The following is a 14191-nucleotide window of genomic DNA, read 5'->3' as shown; positions in this document are numbered from 1 at the left end:
ATTTACTCATTAGTAAACTTAATGAAAGTTGTTCTGGAGAAATGATGAAAGAAGTTTGCAATTATTTAAAGAAGTTTTGGGGAAGAGATGAACGGATCTAGCCAACCTATAAGATGATTGGTTATGGAGAGGAGAAAGAAGTTAAGACTGTATCTAGGGATGGAATAACTGCTGATCATGGAGAGACTTTTAAGATAATAAAAAGACTTTAGTATACTAGCATGCTGATAGATGACTGAATACTGAGGGAGATAATGCTGCTGTCGGCAAGTGGATTTTCAGTAGGAAAAGAAGTCCAAAGGGGAATATTGTCTTTGGATTGATTCATGAAACTCCTGTCATAACTGGAGTGAACTTATTTTTCTATCACAGGAGTTTCATGAATGTCTCTGAAGTCAATACTCCCCCTCGGACTTTAATATTGTGAGCCCTGATGGAGTTTTATATTACTCATGGAATTATTTCATTTGCTAAGGAGAAACTTCAAAACAATTGTTTGTATTTACTCAACATATTTTTTTCTTGCAAGCTCTTTTATTTCTAATTAAAATTTTTTGTTTCCTTGTATGCTTTGTCTAGGAAAATTCCTATCATCTTTTATAATATCATCTAGGAGATATTTGGAGCAGAGTCAACCCTTTCAGTTACATAAAATAAAGAATGGCATATTGTTGGAAAACAGATCTAAATCCCAGTGAATCACATGAAAAGCAGCAAAAGCACCAAGAATTTCACTCTGTAAATCAACCTCTTTTTCCTAGCCACACCGGTCTGGGTTTTGATCATGTAGTAGATGAGATCAGTAATACAATCCCACTCTATCAGAAAGAAATTGAAGAAAACACCATTTTTGTGCCCAGTGCACCACACTGGGACTCAAAAAGGCATTCATTAGATGAAGCACACCAAATATCCTTGAATGAATTCACTTCTAAAAGCACAGAACTCTCCTGTCACCAAGTTAATAAAACAGGAGTAATTGGTTTTAGGCATTCCGTGCTACCAAATCCTCAAAACATAAATAAAGAAAGCTTTGGGGGAAACCCCATAGGAAAATACCATGGTGCTGATGATTACGGATTCAATATTTTACCTCCATCATCCACTAGTGTGGATGAAATTAATTCACGGAGTGAACTGGATAACTACCATATAGGATTTGAATGTAGTATTCCTCCTATATATCCATCTTTCTCAACTGACTTGATGCTAAAAGAAGAAAATAAAAGCACTAGAAATATGAACATTGTGGAACCATCTCTGATGCTCTTTAAAGGTTCTTTTCTACCCAGGACCTGGGAAAGTACATGGCCAAAGAACAAAGAGGTATGTGTCATATATGTCAACCTAAAAATACGAATCTGAAAGAATCATTCAATAATGTGCTGCGTTAATTTGGTAATGAGAGTAACTAATCTTAATTAGGGGAATGTATTAATATTATCAATACTTCTGGGGAAAAAAAACTTATTCACAAATTCTGTGTTCCTGAATTAATGATTTTTTCTAAAGAAAGAGAAAATTTTTATAATATTTTTAAAGTTCTGGTTTCATCAAAACTAAATAAAATGTTATAGTATTTACATTTTATTAGATAAAAATATCATAGTTGGAGGTTTAAATGATAGTATTTTCTATTCTTATTGTGTCATTATGCACACACAGAAACATACATACATTTCATTACATTTATATTTTGAGTTATATTACCATGAATTAAAACTTCATATCATTATTGGCAGGAAAAATGTCCTTTTACTCAGAGGCTACTAAATTATACTGTTGGCAGGCAACTTCTTTTGGGAACATTCCAACAGTAGGAAATTAAGTAATCATTGTGCAATTCATCCTGATGGTTTCATTAGTAGTTTTCCAGTCATTTAGTAACCACAGAGGTTCTTGTATAATATTTGAACATTTCTCTGCTTATACGGAGTCTAGACACAAGTGAAACCAGAATTAAACAGTAAAATGATGAAACATTATTTCAGCTGTAATTTACAGGTTTAGACAAGAGGATTTTTCATTTATTCAACAACTATTTATCATATTCTTAAAGTATATATGATTAGGCATAACAAATGCAAAGAAGAAAACGCATAATACCTGATTTCAGCAATAGCATATTGCTTAAATTAACCTGCAAACCAATAATGGCAACACAGTAAAATAATAGAGAGGATGAGTTCATAAGAGAAGAAACAACTAATTGTGTCTGAGGCACTTGCAGAAGAGGTAATACCTCAAATGATCTGTATTAAAAGTGCACGAATCTTAGGAACCTTTACTTCTGATCATGACAATGTAACAAGTACTAAACTTTCCCCTACCACCGAAAACAACTATGAAATTAGACAAAATATATGAAGCAACTGATTTCAGGATTGAACAACAGCCAGTATAGACATCAATCCTTAAGAGAAGGGAAACACCAAAGTGCTGTTATGATCATCCTAGTGTCTTCAGGGCTCTTTCCTGCTGCTAGGCAGACTAGTGGAGCCCAATTTGAGCAGCAGTACCACTAAACTGAGGAGGCAGAGACTGTAGTTCCAGGCTGCAAAGGAAGCTGTAATTTGTAGGGCAGAGCACAGAAGGAACTATACAATGCATGGGGGTCAGGAGTCTATGTGAGATTTACTACAGGTTGTTGGCCAAGAGGTTGTGTTCACCACACACAAGTAGAAGTTATGCAGTGCCAAAGTTCTGACCCAGCAAGAGAAGACACTGAGCTGAGAACTTCAGGCATTCATTTGAGATCACACAAAGCTATCTCTTACGAGTAAAAATCGTGCTCTAAAGTAAATGCTCTACCTATTAACTTACATGTGGCCCCACAAAAAATAAAATAGAGGCTGACAAGGCCAAAACGATCTTAACTGCCTGCCTGCCAGAGAAAAATTGCACACTTTGTAAAAACAATTCCTAATGTGTCACCTACAATATCCAACATTTAATAACAAATGCACAGATGCTTAAAGAACAGGGAATTCTGAACCATAATCAAGAAAATAACCCAGTCAATAGAGATTCTGTGATAGAACAGATGTTGGAATTAACAGATAGGGACTTTAAGGAGATTATTAAAAGGATGTTCAAGAAGATGAAGTAAAGATGAGCATAATGAGTAGACAAATGAGGAATCTCAGAAGGAAATTAGAAACTATGAAAAAACAAAGACTAATGGAAAATTTAGTAATATAAATATAGTATCTGTAGTTAAAAAGCCACTGGGTGTGCTTAAAAACAGATATAAGAGGGCTTCCCTGGTGGCGCAGTGGTTGAGAGTCCGCCTGCCGATGCAGGGGACAAGGGTTCAAGCCCTGGTCTGGAAAGATCCCACATGCCACGGAACAACTAAACCCATGTGCCACAACTACTGAGCCCATGCGCCAGAACTACTGAAGCCTGTGCACCTAGAGCCTGTGCTCCACAACAAGAGAAGCCAGTGCAACGAGAAGCCTGCACGCTGCAATGAAGAGTAGCCCCTGCTCGCCGCAACTAGAGAAAGCCCGTACTCAGCAATGAAGACCCAATGCAGCCAAAAATAAATATAAATAAAATAAATAAGTTTATTTAAAAAGGAGAGAAAAAAAAGAAAAAGAATAGAAATTACCCAAACTGAAGAAGAGAAAATAAAAGAATTATATAAAAGTGAGCAGAGACAAAGAAACTTAGGAGATAAAGAGCCTAATACATGGATAATTTTGGAACGCTAGCAGGAGAGGAAGGAGAGAAAAATTCATTTGAAAAAATAATGCTCTGAAATTTTCTCCAATTCTGGTATAAAATATCAAATTACAGATTTAAGAAACTCAATAAATCCCAAACAGAATAAATGCAAAGACAACCACATGTAGACATGTTATACTCAAACATATGAAGACCAAAGTTGAAAAGAAGAACATAAAAAGTGGCAGAGAGGGGGAAAAAAATTTCATGCAGTGGAACAACAATCTGAATTAAAGCATTATCTCATCAGAAACGATGGAAGCCAGATGACAGTGGAATAGCATTTTTAAATCTCTATAAAAAAAGAAAAGAATCTATACTTCTATAACTGATTGAGTAAATGCTTGAAAATTTTAAATAAATATATTATCATATAAACAAATGTTGAGAGAAATCAGTCAGCTCACATGCACACAAAAAATACTGAAGTCAGTCTTCAGATGCAAAGAAAATGATACCAGGTGGAATATAGAAAGGAAAAAAGAGCAGCAAAAATGGTAAATATGTTAGTAAATATGAAAAACTACTTAATTTTTTGAAAGACAGCTGACTGTTTAAAGCAGAAAAACAGCATTTCATTGTCAGAGTTGTTGTATATGTAAACAAAAGATAAAAGACAACAGGAGAATAAAAGATGAAGGGAGGGTAAATGTTATCTGCTATTGGAAATTCTTACATTTTAAATGCAGTGGCACAATATTAACTCTAAGTAAACTGTGAAATATTTACGATGCATATTGTAAGTTCTAAGCTAGTATAATCACTAAAAATATAGTACAAAGAAGAAAAACTAAAAATCCAACAGAGAAATTAAATGAAACGGGATACAAAAATCAAACTGCAAAAATCAGGGAAGGAGAAATAGAAGAACAAAATAAAACAGAAGAAACAACTAGAAGTACATATGAACATGGCAGTCTTAAATCTAACAATACCCATAAATATACTAAACATATTCCAAATAAAAGGGAGAAATTGACAAACTAGATAGAAAAGAAAGGCCTTACTTTTTACAAGAGTCAAATTTGAAAAACTAAGGCACAGATAGGTTGAAAGTTTAAAAAAATAAATATACTTAGCATTCAACCAACAAAACAAAGCTGTGTGTGGTTATTAATATCAGAAAATGAAGCTTAACTCAGGGTATTATCATTATTATTATTATTATTATTGCGATATGCGGGCCTCTCACTGTTGTGGCCTCTCCAGTTGCGGAGCACAGGCTCCGGACGCACAGGCTCAGTGGCCATGGCTCACAGGCCCAGCCACTCCACGGCACGTGGGATCTTCCTGGACTGGGGCACAAACCCGTCTCCCCTGCATTGGCAGGCAGACTCTCAACCACTGCGCCACCAGGGAAGCCCGCAGGGTATTATTAGAGAAAGAAAAGGGTCATTTCATAATAATAAAACCGTCAAGCAGGAAGACATAATAAATTTAAATGTAGATATACCTAATAGTGGCTCCAAAATACATAAAGCAAAATTATTTAACTGAGCCGTTTATGGATTTAGTCACAAGAAGTGAAGCACATGTCCAAACCACACTTGTATATGAAAATTAATAGTTTTCTTTACAATACCCCAAACCTACACACAATACAACTGTTTATCAACAGGAAGATGGATAAACAAACTATGGAATATTCATGCAATAGAATACTACTAATAGGTAACTAAAAAAGATGAACTATTGATACATATGACAACATGAATTTTAAAACATATATAACTTAAGTGAAAGAAGCCAGAAACAAAAGAGCACATTCATTAATCTATGGTGATAGAAATCTGAATTAACAGTTACCAAATACATGTTCAGATTGACAGAAGGAGATATGGGGGAACTTTCTAAAGTGATAGAAATGTTCTATATTTTTTGATTGGATATTAATATTCACAGTTGCACATATTCCTCAAAACTCAAATTATATATTTAAAATTTATGTATTTTTCCATATGTATTGCTTCAGTAAAGTTTTTAAAAATAAAATTAAAGGGCTTCCATGGTGGTGCAGTGGCTGAGAGTCCGCCTGCCGATGCAGGGGACAAGGGTTCATGCCCCGGTCTGGGAAGATCCCACATGCCGCAGAGCGGCTGGGCCCATGAGCCATGGCCACTGAGCCTGCATGTCCGGAGCCTGTGCTCCGCAACGGGAGAGGCCGCAACAGTGAGAGGCCCACGTACCGCAAAAAATAAATAAATAAATAAAATTAAAAACATAATCGCTTTTTAAAACAAAATAAAAATTTTAGAATTGTATTAATCTTTTCTGCACACCAAACTATTTTAATTTAAGAGTTTTTATTTTAAGCTGACAGGTTGTTCCATTCAGCTGGTTGAAGTACCTCAGGGCAGTAATAGAAGTCTGGCCTCCTTTTGCAACAAAGTAAAAAAGTAAGTGTTGCTATTCCATTAAACTTAGAAATTTCTGTACCTGCATAAATTTGTCTATTTTAACATCACTGAACTGATTAATCTTGCATATAAAATGTTAAAGCTCTATAATTTTTTAACATAGTTAAAAGTATAAATTTATGACAAATTAGTTCATTAATCAACTTCTGGTATTGCTTTTGTTGTTTATAGTCAAATATATTTTTCCCCTGAAAATTTGGCTACAGATGAATGTTTTATAATTTCAGTCTTGCCCTTGCTGTTTGTTGATAGCTTAGTTTGCAGTGAATTAATTTCTCATTTAATGGCACATAAGTGACTGACTTATTTGGCTCTGTCCCAAAGTAGCATAGATTTATCCTTCTTACTTGGGATATACTATTTAGAATGATGAGAGTACCTTCTGCTCAATAACTCAATCTTACCCTGAATGGGCTGCCAGAATGTTCAACAAGTGCATGGGTGTTTGTCCACTGAAAAACAAATTTGATCACAAGGGGATCCCAGATCCCAGATCCCCTTTTTGCTAATCTAAAAAAAGAACTTATAAAGGTACATGCCTCTTTTTTAAAGACCAATCTCTCATTATCAATTAAAATTTATATAATGCCATCTCTTCTATTGCTAAGATTCCTGAAAATTTTGAAAAATTAATGCACTTACATTTTAGTTATCTTGATTTTTATCCTTTTTTGGCTGTTTTAAATGTAATAACTATACATATAAATAAACATTAGCTTATTTATCAGCTATAGCAGCGGCCTGCTAAAGAATCATTTGGGATTAAAGATTTGAATCATTTATTTAATCACTGCCTTAAAAGGCTATCTGAATGCCTAATAACTAGTCAATGCATGACAGATATTCAAATGAAGAACAAGCAAGCAAACAAAAAAGCAAAGTCAAGTTAAAAAACTTGTCACCATATTGGAAGAACCGAAAGGCACACATACAAAATACAAAACAAAGCAGTTCAAATCCGTGAACCTATATTCAATCTTTAATTAATTTCTTGCTCCAGTTCACAGAAGAATATTTTAAATGGCACTTTGGATTCCTAATTAGGATCTTTACAGATATCAATATTAATTCTGTCAGGAATGAGCTACCCACTGTAACAACCTGACAAGCATTGCCAGGAACTTGACATTTTAAATCTAAGATGTGATCATTTCTACCCTCTAAGTGAAGTAATAGCTCTCTCAATATCGCAAGGTAATACCTGGTATAGCTCCATCAAAAAACACTTATTATTAGTCTCTCCCATCACTTTTTTTTTCAAGAGAATATAATATTCTTTGATGAAATCTTGTGAATGCAATAGTGACGTGAAAATATTTTATGTGATGGTTTGTCAGTAGCTCATGGTACATTTTTAAATTCTTAAATGGAATTTTTTTCCAATGGTTTCTTTCAAAGTAACCATGAGTACTAAAAAAGACAACCAAACAATAATAAACTTTACAGTAGTAAAAAGAAGATGAGGGCTATATTTACTTTTTTTTTTTGGTTTTCTATAATTTTTGTTGACAAATACTCATATAAGGATAATTAAATTTATATATGCATAATTATTTTGTACACAAACACACTATTCACTCAATAGCAAATATTTTTGAGGACCTAATATGTGCTAGGTGCTATCCAAAGCTCTTAATTCAAAGAAGACAGAACTGAATTTGAAAGCCAAGTTTCTTAAGAGTCTCCAAAATTTCTGGAAAGCCATATAGAATGGATTTATATGTCCAATTTCATCAGTGTTTTTTTTTCTAACATTTAAATAACCTTACCTAATTCCCGCCATACACCCTTAAAGAGGCTCTGTAATTTGTGGGATTTGGTTTCTTGTTGTGACATACTTTTAAGGCACATCTCTAAAGAAATATGTCATATTTTTATTAAAAATACAATAAAATGTCATAGTACATGAAAAAAGTTTTTGGCCCACGGTAGATGCTCAGCGAAGGTTTAGGAAAGAATGAGTCATGAATTTACATTTTAAATTTAATTCTCCAAAATGGTAGAAGGTTAAATCATGTATGTATACATTGAGTACTACCTTATCATATGGTTGAATGCTAGATCATAAAGCTCCTCAATTCAGAACTGGAGTCCAAACCTTTGTTGTAGGGTAAAACAAAGAAGAGTGGCCCATACCTTTATCCTAAGCAGTGGTTCTTGAACTGCAGTTCTGGAGCAGCAGTAGTACTGGCTTATCTGGAAAACCACTAAAAATTGGGGGGAGGGGGGGAATCCTCCACATATCTACTGAATCAAAAACTTTGGGGATGGAACCCAGAAAAAAAGGTGATTTTGATACATGCCAGACCCATTGGGTGCATACACACTTTTCCATTTTTGAGGTCCCTCAAGGAGGGGATGTTTTGGTAGAGTTTAAGGGCATAGAGATAGAGCTACTTCAATGGACCTACACTACTTTAATGCTGCAAAAATAGTTAGAATAAATGCCAAGGATGTAATATATATGATACATTACATAGAATGCATACACAGAATGCATAATTTTTCATTCAGGAAGAGCACTACAAATTTTAGAGGTCTGCAAAATTAACAAAAACAGAAAAAAACCTAGGACTTCATATTCATCATCAAAAGCATTTTAAATATCTAGTTACAAATAATTTTAGGCTAAATTCTACATGTGGGCATAAAATATGGCTCTACAGGGATTCAGCTGTAATAATATAATGATAATTATGATACATTACATGGATATATTGCTTTACATTCTACAAAAGTCTTTATATGCCTTTTCTCTCATAAACCTTTAAAGTAGATATAAATATCCTCATTTGTGCAAACAAAGAAACTGGTCATATAACTTGCCTCTGACCATAAAACTACTGAATAAAAGGAGGAGATATGGGGATATATGTATATGTATAGCTGATTCACTTTGTTATAAAGCAGAAACTAACACACCATTGTAAAGTAATTATATGCCAATAAAGATGTTAAAAAAATTTTTTTAAGTTAAAAAAGAGTCAGTATTCAAACTCGAGGCTTCTGACTCCAAGGATAAACTATTTTCCAATTCTCTGACTTTCTGACATAGTAAGTAATTGTTCAGAATGTACAAATGACTTCTGGGCTCAATGATTTACGTAAAAGCCAAAGATTTGTGTAAAACCCCAAATTTAAAGAAAATGGGCTGCCAAGAATGGTATTTACCAATTTGACACAAACAAGAGAATTTATTCATCAATAAATGAATAAATAATAAATGAGTGTCTTCTGGCTTGACAAAGGCATGAGCCAAAACCAAGGGGAGGAGTTCATGCTTCAAAAGGCAATGTCAGTGAAACAAGCAATCACTGTTCAGAGTGAATTTTCATGTTTTATAAGTGACAATGTATTCTTAATTGCTTCAAATGAGGTGCCCCAGGGAAAACGTAAAGACCAGAGCTTTACAGTTGCTTTTGGTTTAATTGTAATCTTTACCAATCTAGCTTAGCTAATAGCACTATACCACAAATCGGCTGCTGGTTATTTTCATTTTTCAAATCTTCTATAGCAAACCCTGCATGAAGTTTCTTAAAATCTTGTCCTAAGTATTTTTTCACATATATTTTTCAGAATAAGAGAAACATATCATGCAGCTGACATTAATTCCAATTCGGGGAAGATCTGGAGCACGACTACAGCATTTCCATACAAGTTCTTTTCTAATACTAAGGTTAATATAAATATTTTTACTGATGACTCAACACAACAACTTCATTTTATGCCATATGGTAAGCAATCTTGCAAATAAGTATAAAAATTTACATAAAGCTGGTATAGCTGCCTTGAGTCCATAGACTGAAGTCATTAAAAGAAGCAGTATTAGCTAGTATTTTGCCCTGAAGTGAAGTAAGAGGAAAACAGCTGGAAATCTTTTAATATTTGTTTGGCTATTGTTTTTTAGAACTCTCTTCGTAGCTCACCCCAGGACACCTTATTTTCCTGCTATGAAATAGCAAGTATAGCAAGTTTTTAGCATATTAAAAATAAAAGCTAAATTTCAAAAAGATTCTAGATAAAGACTATATGTAAGTGAAAGTGGCTATCACACAGCCTCTATCTCCACAGTGAGAACTATAATAGTCCTGTACAGCCCAGCATAGTTAGCAGCTCTACTGAATTGGAGCCTCTGGATGGATCCCAGGTATCTGTATTTTATCAAACTCACCAGATGATTCTCATTTCTCTAAAGTTTTAGACTCTCTTTAAAGTTGTTTAATATTTATTTCACTGTTACCATCAACCATTTTGCAAAACAATATTAGTTCTTCACACATTAGTTGCTACCAAGTTTCTGCATATCAACTGTTGTTTCTTGACAAATAATGGTCCAATAAATTTTTTCATTATTATTATTATCACTGTATTTTGCTTCATTTGCTTTCTTACTCTAGCCAAGTCTCTGACTTAGTACAGATGACTGCAAACATAACAATGCTATGTAGGAATATTAGTTAGGACCATCTGGTTTGAAACTAACAGAAACCAACTCCTGCTGATGTAAGCAGAAAAAAAAATTTAAAGATTACAGGGATTTCTTATAGAATTTAAGAGTAGGAATTCAGCAAAGATTTGGGAATAAAACACTGATGTACAGGCAGTCCAAAATTCCTGTATGTGTCTCACCTCATCTCCTCTCTGTATAATTTCTTCTTATGTTTCTCTTGCTTTCTGCTGACTCATTTCCCTTACTTTTCTGCAACACATGGAAAGCTAAGCTCTCAAGCTTAAATGCTATTTGGCCAGAGATCTAAAGAAAGTTCAACCTCCCTATTGGATCTGTTACCAAACTCATGTTTGGCTGCTTGCTGCTCAAAAACCAATAATCAAGAGGCAAACGTCAATAGAAAGAAAAGGTGTTTTAATCAGAAAAGCCAGCAATCTGGGGAGAAGGTAGACTCATGTCCCAAGACCAACTCCAAAGATTCTGCTCAGCCATGACAGTTCTTAAAGGGAAGAAAGGGGAGGAAGAATCTCAGTGAATGGTAGAGGGAGGAGATTGGGTTATGCATTGTTCTCCATTCTGCAAAGGCAGGCTGACTCTCTCTTCAGATGTTATCTTGCCTGTGTGATATGCCTGCAGGATTGCTAAGGAGGCCATTGTGGGTAGAGAACTAGTCATTCTTTAACTACTTAATTCTTTATTTTACTTCTTTTTATTTAGGAAAAGAATCAACAGGTTAATTAGGTTCTTTCAAGGTTAGAGGAGAACAGAAATGGGCAAACAGGAAAGGGGCAGAGCTGCTTTCAGATCCCCTTTCAAATTTCTAAAACCAGAGTTCTGATTGCACAGCCAAGATCAATAGTGCTGTACCTTGATCCAATCAGAATGGCATCTGGGTTATGTTGACTTAAGTTGCTGGAGAAGAGGAAATAATTATGAACTAGGGAGACCACTCCTATTCTTCCAATTTATAATATTTAATTTCCAATATTAGATTTGACAAAACAGAGGCCATTTTTGACTTTTATAAGAAGTTTCAGTAAAGTGATTAGGTCATTGTTTTTAGTGTTAGAGATGTACAGTGGTAAAGAGGATGTCTGTGGCCTCAAAGATAGTAAAAGTGTCTATAAGAAGAAGGGGGAGGAAGGGATGATTAGAGGGGAAGGAGGAAAAAGCAGAGGAGGGGAGAGGACACATTTATGAAAATACACAGAGGAGCATATGCTGCTATTAGGAGGAAAACGTGTCTTCTGCCCATTTAAATTTGAAGAGGGGTTAGGCTGTGACACAACTGACAATAGAGAAATTAACAGGACAAAAGGTTTCCTTATACATGCGTGCAGGGGTTACTCAGTAATGAGCAAGCTGCTGAAACCCAGAGGTAAATGTTTACATAAAAAGTTAATGTAAAAGTGTGTGTGAGGAGGGAGGTGTTTAGAGCTTCAGTAAGGAAATACATGTATATCTTTTTATGCTAATGGATGGGCAGTTGGTCTCCTTCCCAGAAGTTGCAGGAAACTCTCTCAGAAGAAAGTTGATAGCGCCTGTATTAGGGAGTCTTGGCTATAGTCAGATAAGAAAAGTGAAGATAAGTTTTCAAATATTTTCACTTTAAAATAATCTTTATGCCAAAACTGTGATCCCTTCACCACTTTATAAGAGTGTTTTACTAATAATTATAGATGTGCTCTAGAGAACAAAAGTCTGAAAAGCATTTCAAGAATGACCAATAAGTTGCTGGAAACTTAAGGAATAATGAAACCTAGATAAGCAAAGAGGAGGAGACAGTGAGAGGTTTTCATCCAAAGAGAATTCTGTTTCTCCCAGAGTGAGAAAATAGAATCCTTCTGGAAGAGCAGGTGTTTTGAACAAGGACTTCTCTGTTCTACAGTCTTCAGCTATCACTTCAGTGAAGATGATTGCCCTGTCCTTTTTTCCAATTCCAAAGTTACTCTAGAGCCAGTGTCTTTACTTTCAACTACCTTCTAGATTTAGATGACACATGAAGCTGTTTGTGACCTGCAAAGTGGTGGAAGCAGAAGTCAGTTTGCAAGATTAAAGAGTAATTGAGAATTATTTGCAGAAGTTATCTACACTTTAAAGAAATTTGGCAGTAATGAGGAGGTAAAAATAAATAAAATAAATAAATAAATAAGATACTATCTTAAGGGAATAGAATGGAAGAGGAGATTTTACTGGAATATTAAATAGAAACAAAACATCCTAAAGAAAAGACAAAAGCATCTTTAGAGTGGAGGATATTAAATATATAAAAGAGAGGGGCTTTAAATTGCTGGAACTGGAAACCAGTGATGGAAGGATCACATGTGAAGAAGTAAGATGCAATAAAAAGCAGTGATACTTATGTATCAAGAGGTGTAAAGGGATAGAGAAGGATGCATTAAAAAAACTAGATTTAAGGTGTAGAGTAGCATAATTAAAGAATCTCAAATGGACCTTAATCTTTTCAGTATGGTAGGCAATATGGTCAACAGATTGAGAAGGATTGTATGAAGTTGGAGACTAGGAGAAACTGGAAAAAGGGTTATATTAGCTGTCAAATTGAAGATACAGCTATAAAGTCTACTTAAAAGAAGCCATAGTTCTTGTTGGCTTACAATATGGATGAGAAGTTTAACTCACAGGCACTTAATGTTTGGGTTCAAGGAGAAAAATGATAATTTCAGATTTAGGCATGCTGAATTTGAAGCAAAAATGAGACAACCAAAAAGTAACATGAAGCAAATAGTAGGAGATAGCACACCAAAGCACAGGAGAGGAGTAATAGCTAGAAACTGGATTATGGAGTCTTTCATGTAAACCGCAAAGACGATTGTAGTGAAATAATGAATGCATGCATACCCCAAACACCATAGGGGACACAGTCCTGGAAACAGAAAAGTCAAATGAATTAAAAAAAAGTGGTTTCGGGCTTCCCTGGTGGTGCAGTGGTTGAGAGTCTGCCTGCCGATGCAGGGGACACGGGTTCGTGCCCCGGTCTGGGAAGATCCCACATGCCGGGTAGCGGCTGGGCCCGTGAGCCATGGCCGCTGAGCCTGCGCGTCCAGAGCCTGTGCTCCGCAACGGGAGAGGCCACAACAGTGAGAGGTCCGTGTACCGCAAAAAAATAAATAAATAAATAAATAAATAATAAACTGGTGTCTTTAGAGATATTTTCCTGCCATCCTATATTGGTAATGCTCTCCCCTTCTTGTCAAAGCCTTTACAGTCATGATTTTGCCTGTGGCCATATTTTCTTCTTGTTCAACTCATACCATTTCAGTTAATATTCCCAAGCAGTAGCATGTCTAATATACTCTCTTCTGTGTCAGGTCATTTCCACAATCTCTAATTCCCATGATGATCTTTACCATTTGTTTCTCCAACCGTTTTATTGATAACAACTTGATCTACCATAAAACCTACACTTTTAAATAGGACATTATAATACTCTTCCGTTTTTTTCTTCATGGCAAGTCCAACAATATCACTTGCACTACTTTTTATGAGCCAGTCTGTGTCTAAAACCTTTCCCAAACAAAAAGCTGTGGCAGTAAAATAAGTCACAGAAACTTAAACACATAATTGCCAACAAAAC

The 14191-nt window shown here is 35.1% G+C and overlaps 1 protein-coding gene across 6 annotated transcripts in view; it reads left to right on the top strand.

Annotated features, from left to right (window-relative positions):
- Positions 1 to 660: 660 nt before the first annotated feature.
- PIK3C2G (phosphatidylinositol-4-phosphate 3-kinase catalytic subunit type 2 gamma) overlaps positions 661 to 14191 on the top strand; it is a gene marked incomplete at its 5' end in the record, with an annotated part of 317069 nt that continues 303538 nt past the window's right edge. For 5 of the 6 annotated variants that reach the window (XM_082636498.1, XM_082636497.1, XM_082636496.1 and 2 more), the window contains 3 exons: positions 661 to 1326; positions 6043 to 6125; positions 9723 to 9880. In XM_082636498.1, coding sequence (XP_082492624.1) covers positions 661 to 1326; positions 6043 to 6125; positions 9723 to 9880 — 907 coding nt within the window. Of the gene's footprint in view, positions 1333 to 6027; positions 6126 to 9722; positions 9881 to 14191 lie in introns of all 6 variants that reach the window. The other variant, XM_082636495.1, reaches the window with a different exon arrangement.

The sequence above is a fragment of the Mesoplodon mirus genome (assembly GCF_964341445.2).
Source record: "Mesoplodon mirus genome assembly, chromosome: 11".
Lineage (NCBI taxonomy): Eukaryota > Metazoa > Chordata > Mammalia > Artiodactyla > Ziphiidae > Mesoplodon > Mesoplodon mirus.
Note: the sequence above shows the minus strand (reverse complement) of the source record. Positions and strands in the feature narration are given on the sequence as shown.